The sequence below is a fragment of the Microtus pennsylvanicus genome, chromosome 16 (genome assembly GCF_037038515.1).
Source record: "Microtus pennsylvanicus isolate mMicPen1 chromosome 16, mMicPen1.hap1, whole genome shotgun sequence".
NCBI classification, from domain to species: domain Eukaryota; kingdom Metazoa; phylum Chordata; class Mammalia; order Rodentia; family Cricetidae; genus Microtus; species Microtus pennsylvanicus.
The window spans coordinates 34,676,949-34,695,353 of record NC_134594.1 but is presented as its reverse complement, the minus strand read 5'-3'; the positions used below and the strand labels follow the sequence as shown (position 1 = coordinate 34,695,353).

At 41.5% G+C, this 18,405-nt stretch overlaps 1 protein-coding gene across 1 annotated transcript in view; it reads right to left on the bottom strand.

Annotated features, from left to right (window-relative positions):
- Positions 1-18,405, bottom strand: part of Lekr1 (leucine, glutamate and lysine rich 1) — a 127,085-nt gene that overhangs the window by 19,348 nt on the left and 89,332 nt on the right. Inside the window, exon 10 of the mRNA XM_075950812.1 lies at positions 8,721-8,814. Within this exon, the coding sequence (XP_075806927.1) occupies positions 8,721-8,814 (94 nt within the window). The remainder of the gene's footprint in view (positions 1-8,720; positions 8,815-18,405) is intronic.

The following is an 18,405-nucleotide window of genomic DNA, read 5'->3' as shown; positions in this document are numbered from 1 at the left end:
GTGCTGTTTTCCAGATAGAAAGATGAAATACTGTTGAAAACCAGTATTCCCCATCATTTAGCCTGAGAAGGAGGCTGAGAGGAAAAGCACAGGGACCACAGGGGGTATGAGCTGCCATAATGAAACTCACTGTTTTGTACACTAATAAAAAATTGATAAAAGGAGAAAAGCAAATGAAGCAGCTCCACGGAGGTTATGCAATACACCAAAGATCAGCACGGGCACAGAGGCAGGTGGGCACGCCACTGTTTGGGGACTCTCTGGTTCTTTCAGAAAACCTGTCTCCCCACACGCCTACAGAGCACACTGGCTGAAGGCACAGATTCATGGTTTAGTTTTAAAATACTGCGATATTTCTGTTAATGACTTTGAATTTAATTCTACCTTGGCCAGAGAATATACTTTACATGCCTCGAATCCTTTCACAGTTTGTAACACACACTATGGTCCATTTTGGTAAAAGGTTCACAGGCACATGAGAATGTAGCAGTGGGCAGCAGAGAACGCTACAAATAATGCCATGCCAAGTTGGTTAATAGCTTTCTTCAGGGTAGCTTTTAAAGATAAATCAACATGCTATTTTCTATACTATTTATTCCTTCTGGTTTTTTTTTTTTTGGCTACTTTTCTATCTGTTATTAAGAGAAAGATACTAACTTCTAAACCGTGCAATTTTTCCTCCTTGCAGTTCCATCAGGTTTACTTTGTGTACTAATACATATTGTAGATATACTTTTCTGTCTGTATAATTTGGGTGTGCGATTGTGTACAGTGTATATGTGCAACCGTGAGAACACATGCAGAAGCAAGACAAAGACACTGTGTGCTGTGTCCTGCTTCACGGCCCTCCTGGATTTATTCCCTGGATGCAGCATCTCTCACTGAACTTGGAACCAGGCCTGCAGCCAGCAAACTTCAGCAAATGCCTATCTCTACATCCTACAGCACCGGTGAGAACCATGCCTACCTTTTTACCAGGGTGCTGGAGACTTGAACTTTGCTTGAACACTTGGGATTATTATGACCTCTTATGGAAAGGACCCCTTTATCATTATGAAATGAATTTTATCCTGGCAATATCATTTACAGTGCTGGGGATCAAACCCACAGTCTTGTTCTTTCTAGGTACATGCTCTATTACTGTTGAGCTGTAATTCTAGGCTTCTGATTTTGTGTTTTTAAAATATTTTTTTTTAAATTTAAGCACAAAAAACCAAGATAGCTAAAACAATCCTGAATAATAACAGAACTTCAGGAGGTATCACCATCCCCAATTTTAAGTTGCACTACAGAGCTATAGTAAAAAAGAAAAAAAAATAGCATGGTATTAGCACAAAAACACACATGTCAATCAATGAAATAGAAGTAAAGGCTCAGACATAAATCCACACATCTGTGGGCACTAGAGTTTTGACAAAGAAGCTTGTCTCAGTTAGGTTTGCGTTGCTGTGAAGACACACGACCACAGCAACTCTTATAAAGAAACCATTTAACTGGAGTGGCTCGCTTACAGTTTCAGAGGTTCAGCCCATTATGATTGTGAAGGGGAGCATTGCAGTGTGCAGGCAGATGTGGAGCTTGTCGGCATCAGGAAGTTACACTGAGGAAAGCTTGAGCAAAAGAGATCTCAAAGCCTGCCCCACAGTGACACACTTCCTCCCACAAGGCCACACCTCCTAATAGTGCCACTCCCTTTGGGGGCCACTTTCTTTCAAACTACCTCAAAGCTAGATACACATACTGGGAAAAGACCAGCATCTTCAGCAAATGGTGCAGGCCTAATTGGGCAGCTGCATGCAGGAGAATCCAAATAGATCCATATTTACCACCGTGCACAAAATTCAACTCCAAATGGATCAAAGACCTCAACATAAAACCAGATACACTGAACCTGTATAGGTGTAGCCTTGAAATCACTAGCAAGAGAAAAGATTTTCTAAAGAGAACACCACTAGCACAGGCACTAAGATCAACAATTAATAACTGAAATCCCATGAAACTGAGAAGCTTCTGCCTGGCAAAGGACACTGTCATCCAGACAAGCTGGCAGTCTCCAGAATCGGAGATGATTTTTTTTTATCAACTACACATTCAATAGAGGGCTAATATCCAAAATTTATAAAGAACTCAATAAACTAGTTATCAAGAAAACAAGTAAGCCAATTCAAAGTTGGGTCTAAACGGATCTAAATAGAATTCTCAACAGAGGAAAGTCAAGTGCCTGAAAAGTGTTTGGCATCCTTACTTGGCAGAGAAATGCAAATCAAAACTTCTTTGAGAACCCACATCACACCTACCAGGATGGTGTGATCAATAGAACAAGTGACCGCCCATGCTGGCGAGGATGTGGAATAAAAGGAACATTCTTCCACTGCTGGTGGGAGCACAAACTTGTCAGCCACTGGGGAAATCAGTGTGGGGGTTCCTCAGTAAGATGGGTTTTGGTCTACTTCAGGACCCAGCCATTCCTCTTGGGCATATGTTCAAAGAATGCTCCATCCTATCACAAGGTCACGTGCTCAACCCTGTGCATTGCTGCTCTATTCATAATAGCTAGAAATTCAAGACGACCTAGATATGTCTCAATAGAAGAACAGATAAAGAAAATGAGATACATTCACACAATGGAGTATTACTCAGTCATTAAAAAATGAAATTTGCAGGAAAATTGATGGAACTAGGAAAATAATCCTGAGTTAGGTATCCCAGATTCATGAAGGCAAATATGGTGTGTGTTCACTTATATTTGGCTGTTAGCTGTTAAGTCAATAACCAAGCTATAATCTGTAGAATAAAGAGTTTATGTATGTAGGTAGGGACTAGTGGGGGGAAAAACAGATCTCATTAGGAAGGGGAAATAGGATAGTTATGGAAGGATATGGGGAGGGCTGAATTGGGGTCTCTTCCTTCAGTTTGTTTGTTTTGTCCAATTCCAAAGTGTTAGTATTGTTACATATCATATCACATCGTATCATATCATAATATATTATAATCCCTTAGAGCCTGTTTGTTTTTTAATGAGAGACAGAAAGGAAACGGATTCAGATGGGCCATGGGGAGGAACTGGGAGGAGTAGAGGGAACAGAAACTGCAACCAGGATGTACTATGTAAGAAAAACCCCTAAACTTTATTCTACTTTTAGTTACGTGCGTGTGTGTGTGTGTGCATGTGTGCGTGTGTGTGTGTATGTGTGCGTGTGTGTGTGTATGTGTGCGTGTGTGTGTGTGTATGTGTGCGTGTGTGTGTGTGTGTGTGTGCATGCGTGTGTGTGTGTGTGTGTGTATGGGTGTGTATGTGTACATAAGCGCAGGTGCCTGCAAAGGCCAGAGACTTGGGATCCCCTGCAGCTGGAGAAATCAGTCCAGCATCTGCGATAGTCGCGAGCAGTCCAGCATCTGTGGGTCCTCCTCAAGAGTGCTGCTGCTTACTCTTAATCTCTCCCCATAGCTCTACCCTCCTGACTTCTTTTTTTAAAGAAAAATTTATCACTTTTTTGAGAGATTGGATTATAATGTCCTTTACTGTGTTTGCTTTCTTGTGCTGTGGTCTGTTGAGCTTGGCCAGTATACTTTCGTTTAATTCATCAACATTTCTCCATCATTTATTCGGATACTTCTGCCTCCCCTCCTCTTCTCTGATCTTCAGGAATCCTAACTGCTGATGTCAGGTCCCTTGAGTTTAGCTCATAGCACACTAATAGTCTGCTTTCATTTTTTGAGACTTTAAGAGAAAATCTCGTTTTCATGTAAAAGCTCTTCTTTTTGCTGTGTTTCCAGGTAGACTGGGCTTTCCTTGTGGGTGTCTAATTTTCCATTGGTTCAATGTACTCTTGTCTGTATTGCATTTTCCAATCTACATCTTGTTTATAGCTTACGTGACTAAACTTAACATGACGGAAATTTCCTTTATCTCTCAGTGTATGGCAAGCACTCAGGGCAACTGTTTTACCTTCTAATTTTAACATCCGTATCTTTCTGAATCATTTGAAATATTTATTTTTTATTTTATGGGCATGAGTGTTGTGCCTGAACATATGTCTGTGCATCATGTATGTGCAGTGCCCAAAGACTTAAGAAGAGGGCATCAGATCCCTTGGTACTAGAGTTACAGATACTTGTGAGATGCCAGGTGGGTGCTGGGAACTGAAGCTGGGTCCTCCGGGAGACTGGACCAACTCACAGGCCGCTCTGGGCAGTTTCTATCCATTGATTTTTCTTTTCCTTATGAGTTCTATTCTTCTAGTTCTTTCTGTGTGTGGAAATTATAAATAAGACTTTGAACACACCAAGATAGGACAGATATGGAGTAAATCTCTGAATTTGTCAAATACAAATGGACTATATATTATTGATGTATTTGTTGTCTGTATATATTTTATAATGTCATTGTACTTATTACACATAGTTTTCTTTTTTTTTTAAGAAACTTAGAAGTTCTTTTCTTTTTTTTTAAGATTTATTTATTTATTATGTATACAACATTCTACCTCCATGTATCCCTTCAGGCCAGAAGAGGGCACCAGATCTCATTACAGATGGTTGTGAGCCACCATGTGGTTGCTGGGAATTGAACTCAGGACCTCTGGAAGAGCAGCCAGTGCTCTTAACCACTGAGCCATCTCTCCAGCCCCTCCACATAGTTTTCTTATGTTAGTTGTAGACTTCTTTTTTTTAAAATTTTAGACAAAAAGGGGGAAATGTAGTGATATTTCACTTGTATTTTAATAAATAAAGCAGACAGCAGACATCGTGAATGTTACCTTGGTAGGAGCTATGTTTGGGATCTGTTTGTCTCCCAGAATCTGGGTATGTTGCTATTTGTATAGTTATGTGTGCTATCTATTCTAAGAAACAGTAGAATATCTTAGTTAGACATTAGTGGCTCACACCTTAAATTCCATCACTTGGGAAGCAGAGGCAGGCAGATATCCACGAGTTTGAGGCCAGCCTGATCTAACAAGCTAGTTCCAGGATAGCCAATGCTACACAACGAAACCCTGTCTCAAAAAACAAGCAAGCAAGCAACACACACACACACACACACACACACACACACACACACACACACACAGAATCAGCTTGTTTAGGTCTTCCTTTCAACATCTGTCAGGACCAGCTCATCATTTCATTCAGGGCTAACAAGGCCCAATGATGGGATGACAGTTATGGAAGAGCCTTCTGAGTGTCCTGCGTATTGCAGGTTTTCTAGTCTGTCTGGTTAAAGTAGGCTAACGCCTGGCTGAATGTGAGTGTTTGATTCTTTTCTTTACTTCTTTCAGACTGGCCTTCCCTGACTGAAGCTCCCCCCCACACACATGTGGACCATTCACCTGGATCCTCCCTCTCTGGAACGCTCTTCTGCAAACACTGTTTTGAGAACTGGTGCTAATCTCTCCATGGTTTCCTCGGTTCACAGAACCTGCCAGGCTTAGCCTGTTTTTCCACTCTCCCGTGTCACGACCTGAAGACTTTCAGGGGGCCAAGCTACCCACTCACAGGTCCTACCCTGGCAGATGTCTCGCAACCGCTATTTTCTATCTTTTCTTCCAGGGGTTTATTTGTTCAGACGGAAGAACAAATCCGGTCATGGTGACTGGACCCTGGTGAATTGCCAACGTCTTGGAAACTCTGCATTTGGATGCTGGAGGATGAAGTTAGTAGCCGCCCATTTCCTTGCTCTGCAGCCTTGATATATTACCTAACTTCCCCCAGTCCCGGTGATTTTTTTCATCTGTAAAATTGGAACAATGATGTCATAAAAGTTAAAGTCCACTTATAAAAATTGTTCCACACAAAGCCTGGTGCTCCGCGAGCACTCTAACAATGGGGCCATTTCGTTATCTGGATGATTGGTTGGTGTCAGACATTCCTTGCAGAAGATTCCAGGTCAAAAATGTTTAGATTTTATTAATTCAAAATTAAGCTACACTCTCAATACTTCAGTCATATGTTTATTATGTAAAATTAAAAATGACATTTATAAATAACTTCATCACTGTCAACTTTAGATTTTGTGTGCTTGTCTTTTTAATGTCCATTGATTGCAGGTTAGAACACATTAGGAGTCATACGGCCATTTGAACATTCTACTGGAAAAAGAATGAGCTTTTTAAAAATTCCTTCTATTTTTCAATTTGTTATTTCTCTTTTGCTTGTTTGTTGAGACAGGGTCTCACTGTGTAGTCCTGGGCGGCCTGGAACTCCTCTCTGTAGACCATGCTGGCTTCAGATTCACAGAGGTTCTCCTGTTTCTGTCTCCCCAGTGTTGGGATTAAAGATATGAGCCACCAACCTGGCCAATCTGGAGTTTATTATTTCCTGAAGTGAAGTTTACATCTCTGCATTTCACTGTCCATCTGGTTATTATGGTCAAGGGTTTGTTTGTTTGTAAGAGGTCTATGTACCAAAAATGAGGTCGTTAGTACACTCCAAATGTTTCTAGGCTGCAATATGTTAATGATAATCTAAAGAAAATATTTGGTTGGAATTTGTCTTCTGTACTAAAAAGTGAGTGTCAACAACTGATATAAATTGGTTATGTAATTATTCAGGCTGCAAGAGGGTTTTCCATCACAAAATTTTAAATTATTAGTAACAATACACTGTGCACTTGGAACCAATTTTAAAGGTTCATCGTGCCCACTAATTTGCTTTCTTTGTATCCAAGCAATACCTAAAATAAACAAAAAATCATGACAATCAGTAAACAGTTCTTTGAAAATGTGCCCTCTTTGTTGCATGGCAACTATTGATCCTATTATGTGTGTGTGTGTTTTACATGCTCTAAAATAATTAAGCAAGGCACAGATTGCTATCTACTTTTTCAAAATGTTAAAAGCATTTAAGTTATTAAGTTTATTCTAATTTGTGCATTATATATTTGTAAAGAGAACATTTCATGCCTACGCAAAGGCACAGTGACCCAAGAAAGAGATGACAATGTCATATCAGTGATTCTCCTTTCTCATGAGAGGACTTTTAGGGAACTTTTTATTCACAGCCTTAATAGCTAACACAGTCAAGACATTCTTATCATTCTCCGGCTTTACTGGCCTGAGCGTGATTTACTGCTGGTTAAACAGTAACATTTATTAAGACATGCTGCCCTCTCAACAGAACGAGACACCCATTTTCACTACAGGAGATTATACACGCCGGGGCCATCTGTGAGACAAGCATTATGTCCCGGAGACACGGCAAGCACTTAAGAAGAACGGTTACAATATGACACAGGATTCTTTTCACCATGGGATTAACTTTGTAGAAAGCAAGAACACTGATTTTTTTCCTTAATGTCAGATGCTAGGCTTAGCTTAATCTCTGAGCAGAAGAACCAGAATAAGGCATAAAGACCCTTTTGCAATGGGATGTACCTAAAAACCCCAGTGGGATTGGGAGTGTGGAGAGCATCTCAGGGAAAGGCAGGAACGTTCATGCCATTATTAACGTTCTAAGATGAAGATCTCAGGGGGTGGAGAAAATAATTGTCATATCTCTATCTGGGTTAACTCCACCACAACAATGATCATCTGGTAGCCTTAATCTAGCTAAGGACAAGGGGGAAGGCACTGGTGCATTGAGGATGTTTGGAAACTGGGAACGGAAGGGACAAATTTAGAATCTAGCAGAGTGTGAATGGTTTCGATATGCTGGGTGGCACAGTGCAGGACTGTAAGAGGAAGCAATGGCTTGAAGGGGGCTGAGGTGGCAAGTAATAGGACCCAATCCTCAACGAGAACCCGAGAGTGGCGGAACAAATTACACAGAGCACAGCAGTACCACGTGGACTTCAGCAGAAAGCTCCAGTTCTGGAGAACTTTTAAATCAAAGGACGACAGTGCACTGAGGGTTGGGTACAGTTCAGGGGTCGGGATTTGCCTAGCAGCGCATGGTCTTGGATTCCAAACCTAGCGCCACCCCCAGTTTGCCGCAACAAGTGTCAAAGCTGAGGGAGAAGCCCTGTGCTGGGTACAAGACACCAAGGGAGGAGAGAAGAGCAGAAAGGCCAAGGCTCCAGCCCAGGGTGGTTCCAGGCATCAGAGGAGTACTAAAATTTGTGGCAGGGGGGGTTTCATCACCACTCCATTGCGATACAGCTGTGCATGTGGAGAAAGTGGAGACTAAAGGCTTAAGAAGCGTGACTTGCTCTGTTAGAATGTATTTAAGTTGTTCATTGTTGAAACCCTGAAAAATACAGCAAAGTCCAAAGACCATAGTGTACATTTTTCATGCTCTGAGAGCAAATGGTTCTTAGTGGTAGACAGAGAAATGCTCACTTATTTAACCCTGCCAGAGTAAACTGGTCAAATTTTCTTAACTGATAATTTTAAATCACATCTATTCTCTTATCTTAGAAGCAAAGAAGTGAGAATTATTAGTATTTCTATTCTTTAACAAATATGATCAAATACAGATTCTGACACTAGATGGAAAAAAGTAAATATTTAAAGATTAAAATTATGGTTTTTTGTGTAAGAACCGAGAAACATCCTAAGATTACAAAATTTCAATTTCTATTTTTTATTTTCCCTTTTTATTTTGTATCATATTGTCTAATATTTTGGAAAATGCATATATCTTAAGTATATTTGGAATGGGAAATTCCAAATGGAAGCAGAAGTATTCAGAGTAGAAATGAAATCTATCTGGACCAGCTTCTGGCAGAAGGACAGAATATTTCTAAAGCAGACAAGACACGCGCTGATGAGAGCCAGGGTCACCTTCTCTCTCCAGCTCTCGTCGCTCAGCAGCTTCTGTCTCAGGGTTTCCTGCATCTGCTCGATGCTCTTCTGATGGGCAACCAGCATCAATTCCCTGAAAGCCACAAAACCGACAGATAAGACAGGACTCCCGCCTTGTGGTCCTCCCCAGCTGCAATGCCTGTCTCAGAGGCTATTCACCCCCAACATAATATGCATATGCACTTTAACAATGCAGACATTGCTTTGGATTGAAATCCCAGAGTCACCTTGGCCCTGTCCTTTCCTCTGCGTCATCACATCCATTCACGAGCCACTGGCCAGAAGAGAAGCCTGGACAATTTAAAAACTGAAGTCAAGGGCTAAGGAGGTGCTTTCCACACAAGTGTGGAGACCTGAGCCTCGGAGCCCACAGCATGGCAGCATGGGTCTATAGTATCAGAACTCCTACAGCAAGATGGGAAGCAGACACAGCATCCCAAATCCCGCGAGCCTGTTAGCCTGGTATGTGCAGAGTGAACAGAAGATGCAGGCTCAAACATGGTGGGAGGTGAGGTGCAATACCTGAGGTTGTCCTCCATCTGTGTGCAATGGCATGCACATACATGCACACGCACACACACACACACACACGCACACACGGATGTGCACGCACACACACACACACACACGCACACACGCACACACGGACGTGCGCGCACACACACCTACACACACAGAGAGACACACCCTTCACACTATGCACACAAGATTTAAAACAATCCCTGAAGTCATATCAAGTATCTTTTCAATCACACCACAGTAAAATTAGAAATCAGAAGGAAAGCTTTCAATAGTATACAAGCAAGAGAATGTTAAATAACTTATTCTTGAATAACAATGAATAAATTGAATGTTTTTCATTTCTTGAAGCAAATAAGAGTGGAGACACACATATCAAAGCTACGTGATGGGGCAAAACAGTGTCGAGAGGCAAGTTCACAGTAATCAGTGACTGTGAACAAAACAGAAGATACACAGCCTCTGGCTGCATGTCACAGAACTGACAAACCAAACCAAAATTAGAAGGAGAAAGATAATAAATATCAGATTATAAGACAATGAAGTAGATAATGAAAATACAGCCATAGTTTGCTTTCTATTGCTAGGATGACCAGAAGCCAGAGTAACTCTGGGAGTAAAACATCTACTTGATTTAGACCTGAGCCACAGTCAGCACTGAGCAAAGCCAAGGCAGGGACCTGGAGACAGGAACTGAAGCAAAGACCATGGAGGAACACTGGTTTACTCTCCACGGTCTGCTCAGTTTACTTTCTCCTACAACCAGTACCACCTGCCCACGAGTCACACCACCCACACCAGTCATTAATCAAGAAAATGCAGGGCTTGATTCAAGGTGGCGGTAGTCGCAGGGCTGCAGGGAGGTCCAAGGAGCCTGAGAAACCCACGGAGGCATCAAGGGGAAATTAGGTGGCAGGTGCTAGACCTGCAGATCTATGCAGCACTAACTCCAAAACAACGAAAAATGGCAGGTGTCAGAAGAAAAAAGTAAGTAAGAAAGAAAGAAAGAAAGAAAGAAAGAAAGAAAGAAAAGAAAAAGAAAAAAGAGAAGAAAAGGAAGAGTCCAGACAGGAATTTACTGAAGAGAGCCCTTAAAGGTTGTGGTACAGATGCTGAAGGGTCGCTCTCCACAGTTGATGGCTTCTGGTGGGGGTGGGAGTGGTGGAAACCTCAGTTTTCTCTCAGGGACTGGCCACTGGGAGTTTGACCACGCTCCAATGAGTATATGGGAAACATAAATTGGATTTAATGTATTTTTCTTTTTAGTGGGGTGGGGTGGGGACACAAAAGTGGGGCCTGGAAGGTATGGGAAATGAGTGTGGTTGGGGGGCATTGTATTAAATTCCCAAATAATTAATAAAAATACTATGTTGGAAAAAAAGGAAAAGAGAAAAGAAAATGCCCCATGGACTTGATTGAAGGCCAGTATGAGAGAGGCAATTTGTTTTTCTATTGAGGTTCCTAGTTGGCCTGATCTTGTGTCAAGTAGAGAAAAACCAAATTGACTCAAATTCCAAAGATGAAAACCTGAAGAGCTGAGGACTGGATGGCTTGGCGGTCAAAGTGCATAAAGCTCGCAGAGGCCCACACTGGCTTTTAGCCCCACTTGTGGCTTGCTCCCCAGAATGCCTGTGACTTAAGACACACCTCTACCCCCTGTACACTGAAGAAAAGGCCTTAAATAAATCAGATATGCTCAGCAAACTCTTTTAATCCCAACATAAGCAGATAGATTTCTGTGAGGTCAAGGCCAGTCTTGTTTACATAGCAAGTTCCTGGACAGTCAGGGATAAGTAGTCCCTAACTCAAATAAATAAATAAAAATACGAGATGAAAAGAGACATTGCAATGGATACCACAGAAATGGATAATTTCCTGAACCTATACACTTTACCAAGGCTGAACCATAAAGCAGAGGAAAGCTGGAGAGATCAATGACAAATAATGAAACTGAATCCGTGATTTGAAAACAATCTCCAACCAAAGCAAAGGCCAGCACAAGACAACTGCACTGCCGAGTTCCACCACACATTAAGGAGGACTGATGTCTACTTCTTCCTCAACGAGTCCACAAAATGGGACGAGTATGACGTAATTTCTCCAGCCACAGCCAACGATACCAGCCTTATCCTGTTGTTACCCCAACCACACAAGAACACTCAGTTCTAACAGGTTAATTACCCCATGAACGTAGATATAAAAATCTTCAAAAAACATTAGCATATAAAAAATAATATCATCATTATTCATAATAGTTAAACATATGTAAATCAGTAAGCAAAATAAACCATCAAAATGAAGGACAAAAACTATTTGATCACCACAATTCACTAAAAATGCCTTTGATAAAATTAAACATTCAACAGTAAACAAGTTAGGTAAAGAACATATATACTTTAACATAGCAATGGAAAATATAATAAGCTAACATATAATTTGTATTTCATGAGAAAAGGCTAAAAGTGTTCTTTTATAGTACCTAGAACAAGACCATCACTTGTATTCAACACAGTACTGAAAGCCCCAGGCAGAATGATCAAGCAAGGCAAAGAAATGAAAGCATCCGAATTGGAAAAGAGGATGTCAGACTGTCGCTATTTGCAGATGACATGGTCTAATATATAGAAAAACTCAGGCTCCACCAAACACCTACGGGAATTAATGCAGAAGTTTAGCAAAGTTGCCGGACACAAAATGTAAAAGTTAGTGCTGTTAAATGCCCATAGCAAATTATCTAAAACAGACATCAAGAAAGTTACCCTATTTTCAGTAACTATAAAAAATAAAATGCATGGGAGTAAATCTAACCAAAGGGGTGAACAATCTCTACAATGAAAACGATACAAAATAGTATTTAAAAATTGAAAAGACACAATAAATCAAAATACATCCTGTGTTTATAGACTGGATGAATCAATACTATCAAAATGTACATATCACCAAAAGTTGTCTTAGAGATTCATTACAATCCATAACAAAGACCTTCTTCAGAGAACCAGGGAAAACAACCCTGAACAATGAAACTACTAGAAGAAAATGCAGAGGAAACTTTCAGGACACGTGAATGGGCAAGGTCTGTCAAAAACAAAAAGTAAGAGCTGACAAATGGGATTACGACAGCACAAAACGTGTGCAGAGCAGAGGAAGCAGCCTTCAGGGTGAAGAAGCAGCACATGTCATGGGAGGCCATACTGGTAAACCACACATCAGATAGGGAGTGGAAATCTACATAGAAGGGATTCAAATAACAGCAAAAGCCAACCTGATAAAAAATGCACAGTAGACAATGTCTGAAAAGAAGATGGGCAAGTGCCTCAACAGGTGTGTGCACAGTGCTCAATCCCACCAGCCCCCAGGAACACAGATGGAAGCGGATGTGAGCTATCAAAGTGTCCCCATGAGAACGGGCTGTTACAGAAGGAGAGGAGAAGAGGGAGCCCTTTCTCAGTGTTGCTGGGAATGTAAATTAGTGTTGCCATTTTGGAGAACAAGATGGAAGGTCCTTAAAAAAAACCAACTAAAAATAGAAACACCATATGGTCCAGCTCTCATTGCTGGGTGTATATTCAAGGGAGGGGGACCAGTGTGTCAAAGAGACGTCTGCATCCCATGCACACCGCAGCAATAGCCAAGAAATGGAAAGAAGCTAGCGTCCATCACATGACCACAGAAAGCCTGGCAATGAAACGCAATGGACAGCAGTGGCCATCTGTGACAAGGTGGCTAGAACTGGAGATCACGGTGTTAAGTGAACTAAGGCAGGCACATAAACACAAGAGCTGCAGGATGCCACTCGTGTGGGTTACACAACCTTGATCTCAGAATCTGAGCACAGAGTAGTGGGTACCAGGGGCGCGAGAGGCCAGGAACTGAAAGGGGGAGCAACACTCGGTCAGTGGTGATGACGGATTGCTGAGCAGCAAGAGGGTCTGGGGTGCTAATGTTAATTGTGTGCCACATTGCAGAAAGCTGGACCAAAGGATTCTGAAGAGCTTCATTAGGACGTGATCAATATTGGAGGAAATTGCTATGTTTAACCTAGCCACACATCTAAAGTCAGTTAAGAAGGTACAGTCGGTTCTCCTCTAAGATCATGGTCTCACTAGTCACATAGTTGGCTAAGGTTACTGCACCAGGCATGGTTTCCCACCTGTTAAGACAGCCTTCAGTCCAGCTAGGACGTGGTTAGTCACAGACAACATGCGAGCATCACTGCCAGCAGCTGGGTGGGATTATAACCGTTCCTCCTTCAGCAGCTTGTCCTGCACCCAGGACTGTGAGAGCAGTCCTCAGGGAGGAGGCTTTCGGTCAGCTCCAGCTCAGTCCCTCACAGGGCTGTGTCCAAAGTGTGTGGTGTCTTTGGCAAGCTTCTGGGGAAGCCACGAAGAACAGTGACAACAGCTTACATTGTTTGGGAGTTGCAGTTACAGGTGGTTGTGAGCTGCCCAGCATGGGTGCTGAGAACTGAACTCTTCTGGAAGAGCAGGAGTTCTCTAACTGCTGAGCCATCTCTCCAGCCCCTCACTTTATTTCTTAAACCAACGTTTCCCTTTGAACAGATCTGGTTGGTTAAGAAATCCCAACCATCATTTCTAGATGGTGTCCATGGCAACACTAGTTGTTGCCTCTGCTATAAAGCAGCTGGTACTTGTGGGTCCAAAGAACCCCCAGTTCTCCAAATTTCACAAGGCAGATGGGACAAGTGGCTATATGCGGTGTCAATGAGCACACCAAAGCACTTGGGGCCTCCAGGCTACCTCAGCATACAGGTACCTGTTAAATATTCCACAGTCCATGCTTCTTCTCACCCTCCACACTCCCCAAGCTCCTAGGTTTCCCTCCCTGCAGCTTCTCATTTTCCTTATAACCCAGCTATTTGGGCCATGCTCTCTGACTCTCTCTCTCTCTCTCTCTCTCTCTCTCTCTCTCTCTCTCTCTCTCTCTCTCTCTCTCTCCAATAAAATCCTTACCCATAGCATGGAGCAGCCATGTCATCATTTTATAATATACTAAATGTTTGGGATGTCTGAATTCCAGTCTCCCTCAAGACCACCGCAACTTCGACAGCATGGGATGCAGAATACATCCCACAGTCAGTCTCCTTACGCACACAGCACTATCCTTTAGCACAAAAACCTCAGGTCTAGTAGACCACAGCAGCTGAACTAGAGCAGGACCAGGTCTAAACACGGCTAACAAAGTGGTCGTTATTCATTAGCTTTCCAGAGGTTTGTGAAATCTCATAGGACATTTCCACAAAGTTAGCCTATGAAGTTACAACTGTGAGGGAAATTCTGCTTGAACCTGTGGTTACCAGAACAAGCACCTTTCTACTTCTCTGATGTTCTGCTGACACCCTGTTCCTGGCTTGGAGAAGTCTTTAAAGGGGCAAAGCAGAGAGAACACCTATGCACGGTGTTCTAAGAACTCACTATCCTTAATTAGAATTTGCGATGAATAATGTACAAAGTGATGGTGAATTCTGATCTCCTAAATGAAAACCACACTTAGGCTGTCTACCCAGGGAAGGGCTTGCACACTGAGGTAACAACACAGTGAGAAAAGAAAGCAATCTTGTATAGAAAAAAAGCTAAAAGGACCAACCCTAACTATGGTTTGCTAGAAACCTTGGGAAATTAGGAAAGTTAAAAGCATTAATTATAATGGTTTAGCTAATGTCTCAAAAAGCTAAAGCTACATCCATGTAGATACTGGACTTCTTCAGAACAGGTTCCAGAGATATCGTTGTCTTAGGGTTATGGGAAATGCCATAGACTTAGGCCCTTGATTTGAGTTTTACAAAGAATCAAATAAAGGAGATTTCCATCAGGATCTCACACAGCCATGGCACTCCCAGATCTCATTTTCAGCAAGACAGAAGCCCTAGAAAATCTGGGAGGAGCTGCCCAGTTTCTAGTCTGTGACCAGAGGCTCGAGGAGGATGAAACACATCCTCATCCAATAGCAGACACACACTGCCAGCCTGCTCCTCTCTCCGGGGATGCAATAGTTCTTCTAAATTCATAGAAATACGTCCACACAATTCTCTCATTGTCAGAAGAAATGAAGAGAGAGAGCAAATGGCTGAGGTGATATGTTTCACAAGTGGGCATGCTCGTGCAAGGCAAGGCTTTCTATGTTGCAGTGTGCTGCCTTTCTTTAGCAGGCTTCTCAAGGGAGCTGCGGCTGACTATCTAACCCTCTACCCCGCAGTCTCACCAGATTCTTCAAACGAACATTTTTAGTGTTGACACAATAGGCAAATTAGGATGTACTTGCAATTAAGGGTATTTACTTTAAAAAGCTAACTTTTTAATTCTCAGTCCCCAAAGAAAATGAGACTCTAATTTCTTATATAAATGCAAAATTTTAGATTCCCTTAATTATAGTTAAAAATGTAGCTGCAAACAAGCGTCAAACCAGAATGCCAAAACAACAGCTTTAAGTCCCATTTCACAAGTTGTTCTTTTAGAGATGTCTTCACGTTGTCAATCAAAGAGATAATTTTGATTTTGCCACAGCTCCTGCCTCCATTAAAAAGAGCAAGTGTGTGGTAGCAGAAGAAGTTGGGCAAGTGAGTTGTTCTCAAAACTGTTGATGGATAGCAAACCAGAGACAATGGTGAGACCGGGAGAAAATTTTGTTCCATTACTGAAGATAGCACAGCACTTCTCTTGGTAACACTATGCTCTAACAATGACGTCACAGTGGAAGCACCCCAAGGGTTAATTATTTTACATCTTAGAAACAACACAGGGGATACTGAATTCAACATCTATCTGCTGAGTACCTACATGGTAACAGTAGACTATGAATTGATGATTTAGGAAGGCAGTGGTCTAAGAAAAGATGAAACAGAAGAAATAATACTTGAGAGTGTCCGTAACAGACAAGGGGAGAGCTAGATGCTTTAGCTTCCACAAAAAGTTAGCTGGTATTAGTACACCCAGTTTGCACACAAGGAAAGAGGTTAACATGGTTGGGTTGCCCAAGCTTGACAATGGCCATGCTGCGATGTAAATCTGTGTTTGCCCAACTCAAAAGCCCACAAAACACAGAGCCCTTGCTTTACCACCAAATTCCTTGTTATTGTTGTTGTTTGAGACAGGGTCAAACTATGTAGCCCTATTTGGCCTGGCCTGGCTTGCAGTGATCCTCCTGCCTCAGCCTCCTCCATGCAGGGATTACAGGTGTGTAGCACTATGGCCGGCTATGAGTCTTTTCAGTTTATATAATATTAAATATGTCTATTCACTTTCCTTTGCTTCTAAGTATTTTTGGATTTGTTCCTGAAGGGTGAATCTTTATCACACTGTTGACAATGTAAATCATGTATATGTAGACTAATCCTCAGAGGAGGAATGCAGAAACATTTAAAACAGTGGTTCTCAACCTGTAGGTCATGACCCCTTTGGGGTTACATATCATAACAGATATCCTGCATAACAGATATTTACATTATGATTCATAACAGTAGTACAATATAGTTCTGAAGTAGCAATGAAATAATTTTATGGTTGGGGTTACAACATGAGGAACTGTACTACAGGGTCGCAGCATTAGGAAGGTTGAGAACCACTGATGTAAAGGATAGGACAAGCTCAACCACTGTGGCCGACAGCGTTTGCCTCATTAACCCCGCATCATTGAAAACAGGGAATCCTAGACAGCATAAGTAAGAATTCTTCAGATGACCAAGGTTCTAAACCAAAGACTTCTAAAGTTGTTTTTTTTTTTTAAAAAAAATCTATTTCACAGTACCCTTTTGAGGATTGTAATTCTGTGCAGTTTCTATAGAATACATAACTGCTTTCAGACAATGGGCAATCATTATGCTCACTGGTTATTAACCCATATTATAAAGATAGGGAGGACATTTCTGAAGTTATTGACATACCTAGGGCCATCAGTATATACTTCTAATGTATCTCTAATAGACACTATAATGTTTGTCTAAGTTATAGTGATTTTGAAGGTTCTCTGTCCATACACAAGTTTCCTTTCTGCTTATGTATGTTCAATTTTCCAGCATTTATTCCTTTAATAAGTCTGGTTTGTTTGCACTTCTTGCTTATAAGGTTGCAGCTTCTAATATGCTATCCAATCATGAAATGAAGAAGAAAATATACAATATTGAATACGATATAATCACAAAATGAAGAAGAAAAGGAGTTGATGAAGAGAAGGTAGGCACAAAAACATCACTGCAAGAATCAGGTTACTCTTATCTCAAAGAGAAGGAACGTGGGCGACGTTAGCTCTGAGCTAGTATTTGGAGGAGTAGAAATAAAACCAACCCATGAAGCACTGGACATGAGCCTTGTTTCTTAGGGAATTGTGAAGGTCTGCTAGCCTGCAGCACACACAGATGACTCCCATAGTCTACCACTCTGTTGGGGAGAAAGAGCTCTGAGCAACAAACCCAATTACCTAATTAAATATGCCTGCTATCTACCGCTGCAGCCCTACCCCAGATTGATTTTTAGAAAATAGCTATAATTATGATGGAGAACTAAAATCAAAATCATAAATAGTACTAAACATTAGCAAAAAACTTTTAATCAGATTAAAACGATAGGGGAGAGCCAGCAAATGATTGCTAAAGGCCTGGCAAGCTGAATTCAACCACTGCACCTACATAAATGTGGAAGGAGAGAACCAGTTCCACAAAGGTGTCCTCTGACCGCCACATGTATGCTGAGGCATGTGTGACAATGCACGCATATACACACAGACACGCACACCAAAAGCAACAAATACAATTTCTTTTTAAATTATATAATAGTAAAAGTAGACAATCAATTATCATTTTCCTATGTGCAGAGAATAATAAAAAGTATAAGTTTCTGTCCTTATATGGCGTGTATTATCCTAGAATGAAAAATTAGACCACTACATGTAAAGAGGAATACTCTCTATGTCCCAATCTAAACATCAAAAACAGGAAAAACCAAATGTTATGCTATCTGTTAGATATACAAGTGAAACAAAAGGGTTCTGAAAGAATGAGAGAAGGCATCCTCAGCGAATTAAAACATGAAAGAAAGCAGAGCTGAAATGTTCTTACGGAAGAGGCTCGTGTAAAGATGCCGAATGATCAGAAGGAAAGCCCTTGAGAGTCTGGGCAGCACGCCTGCAGCACCAT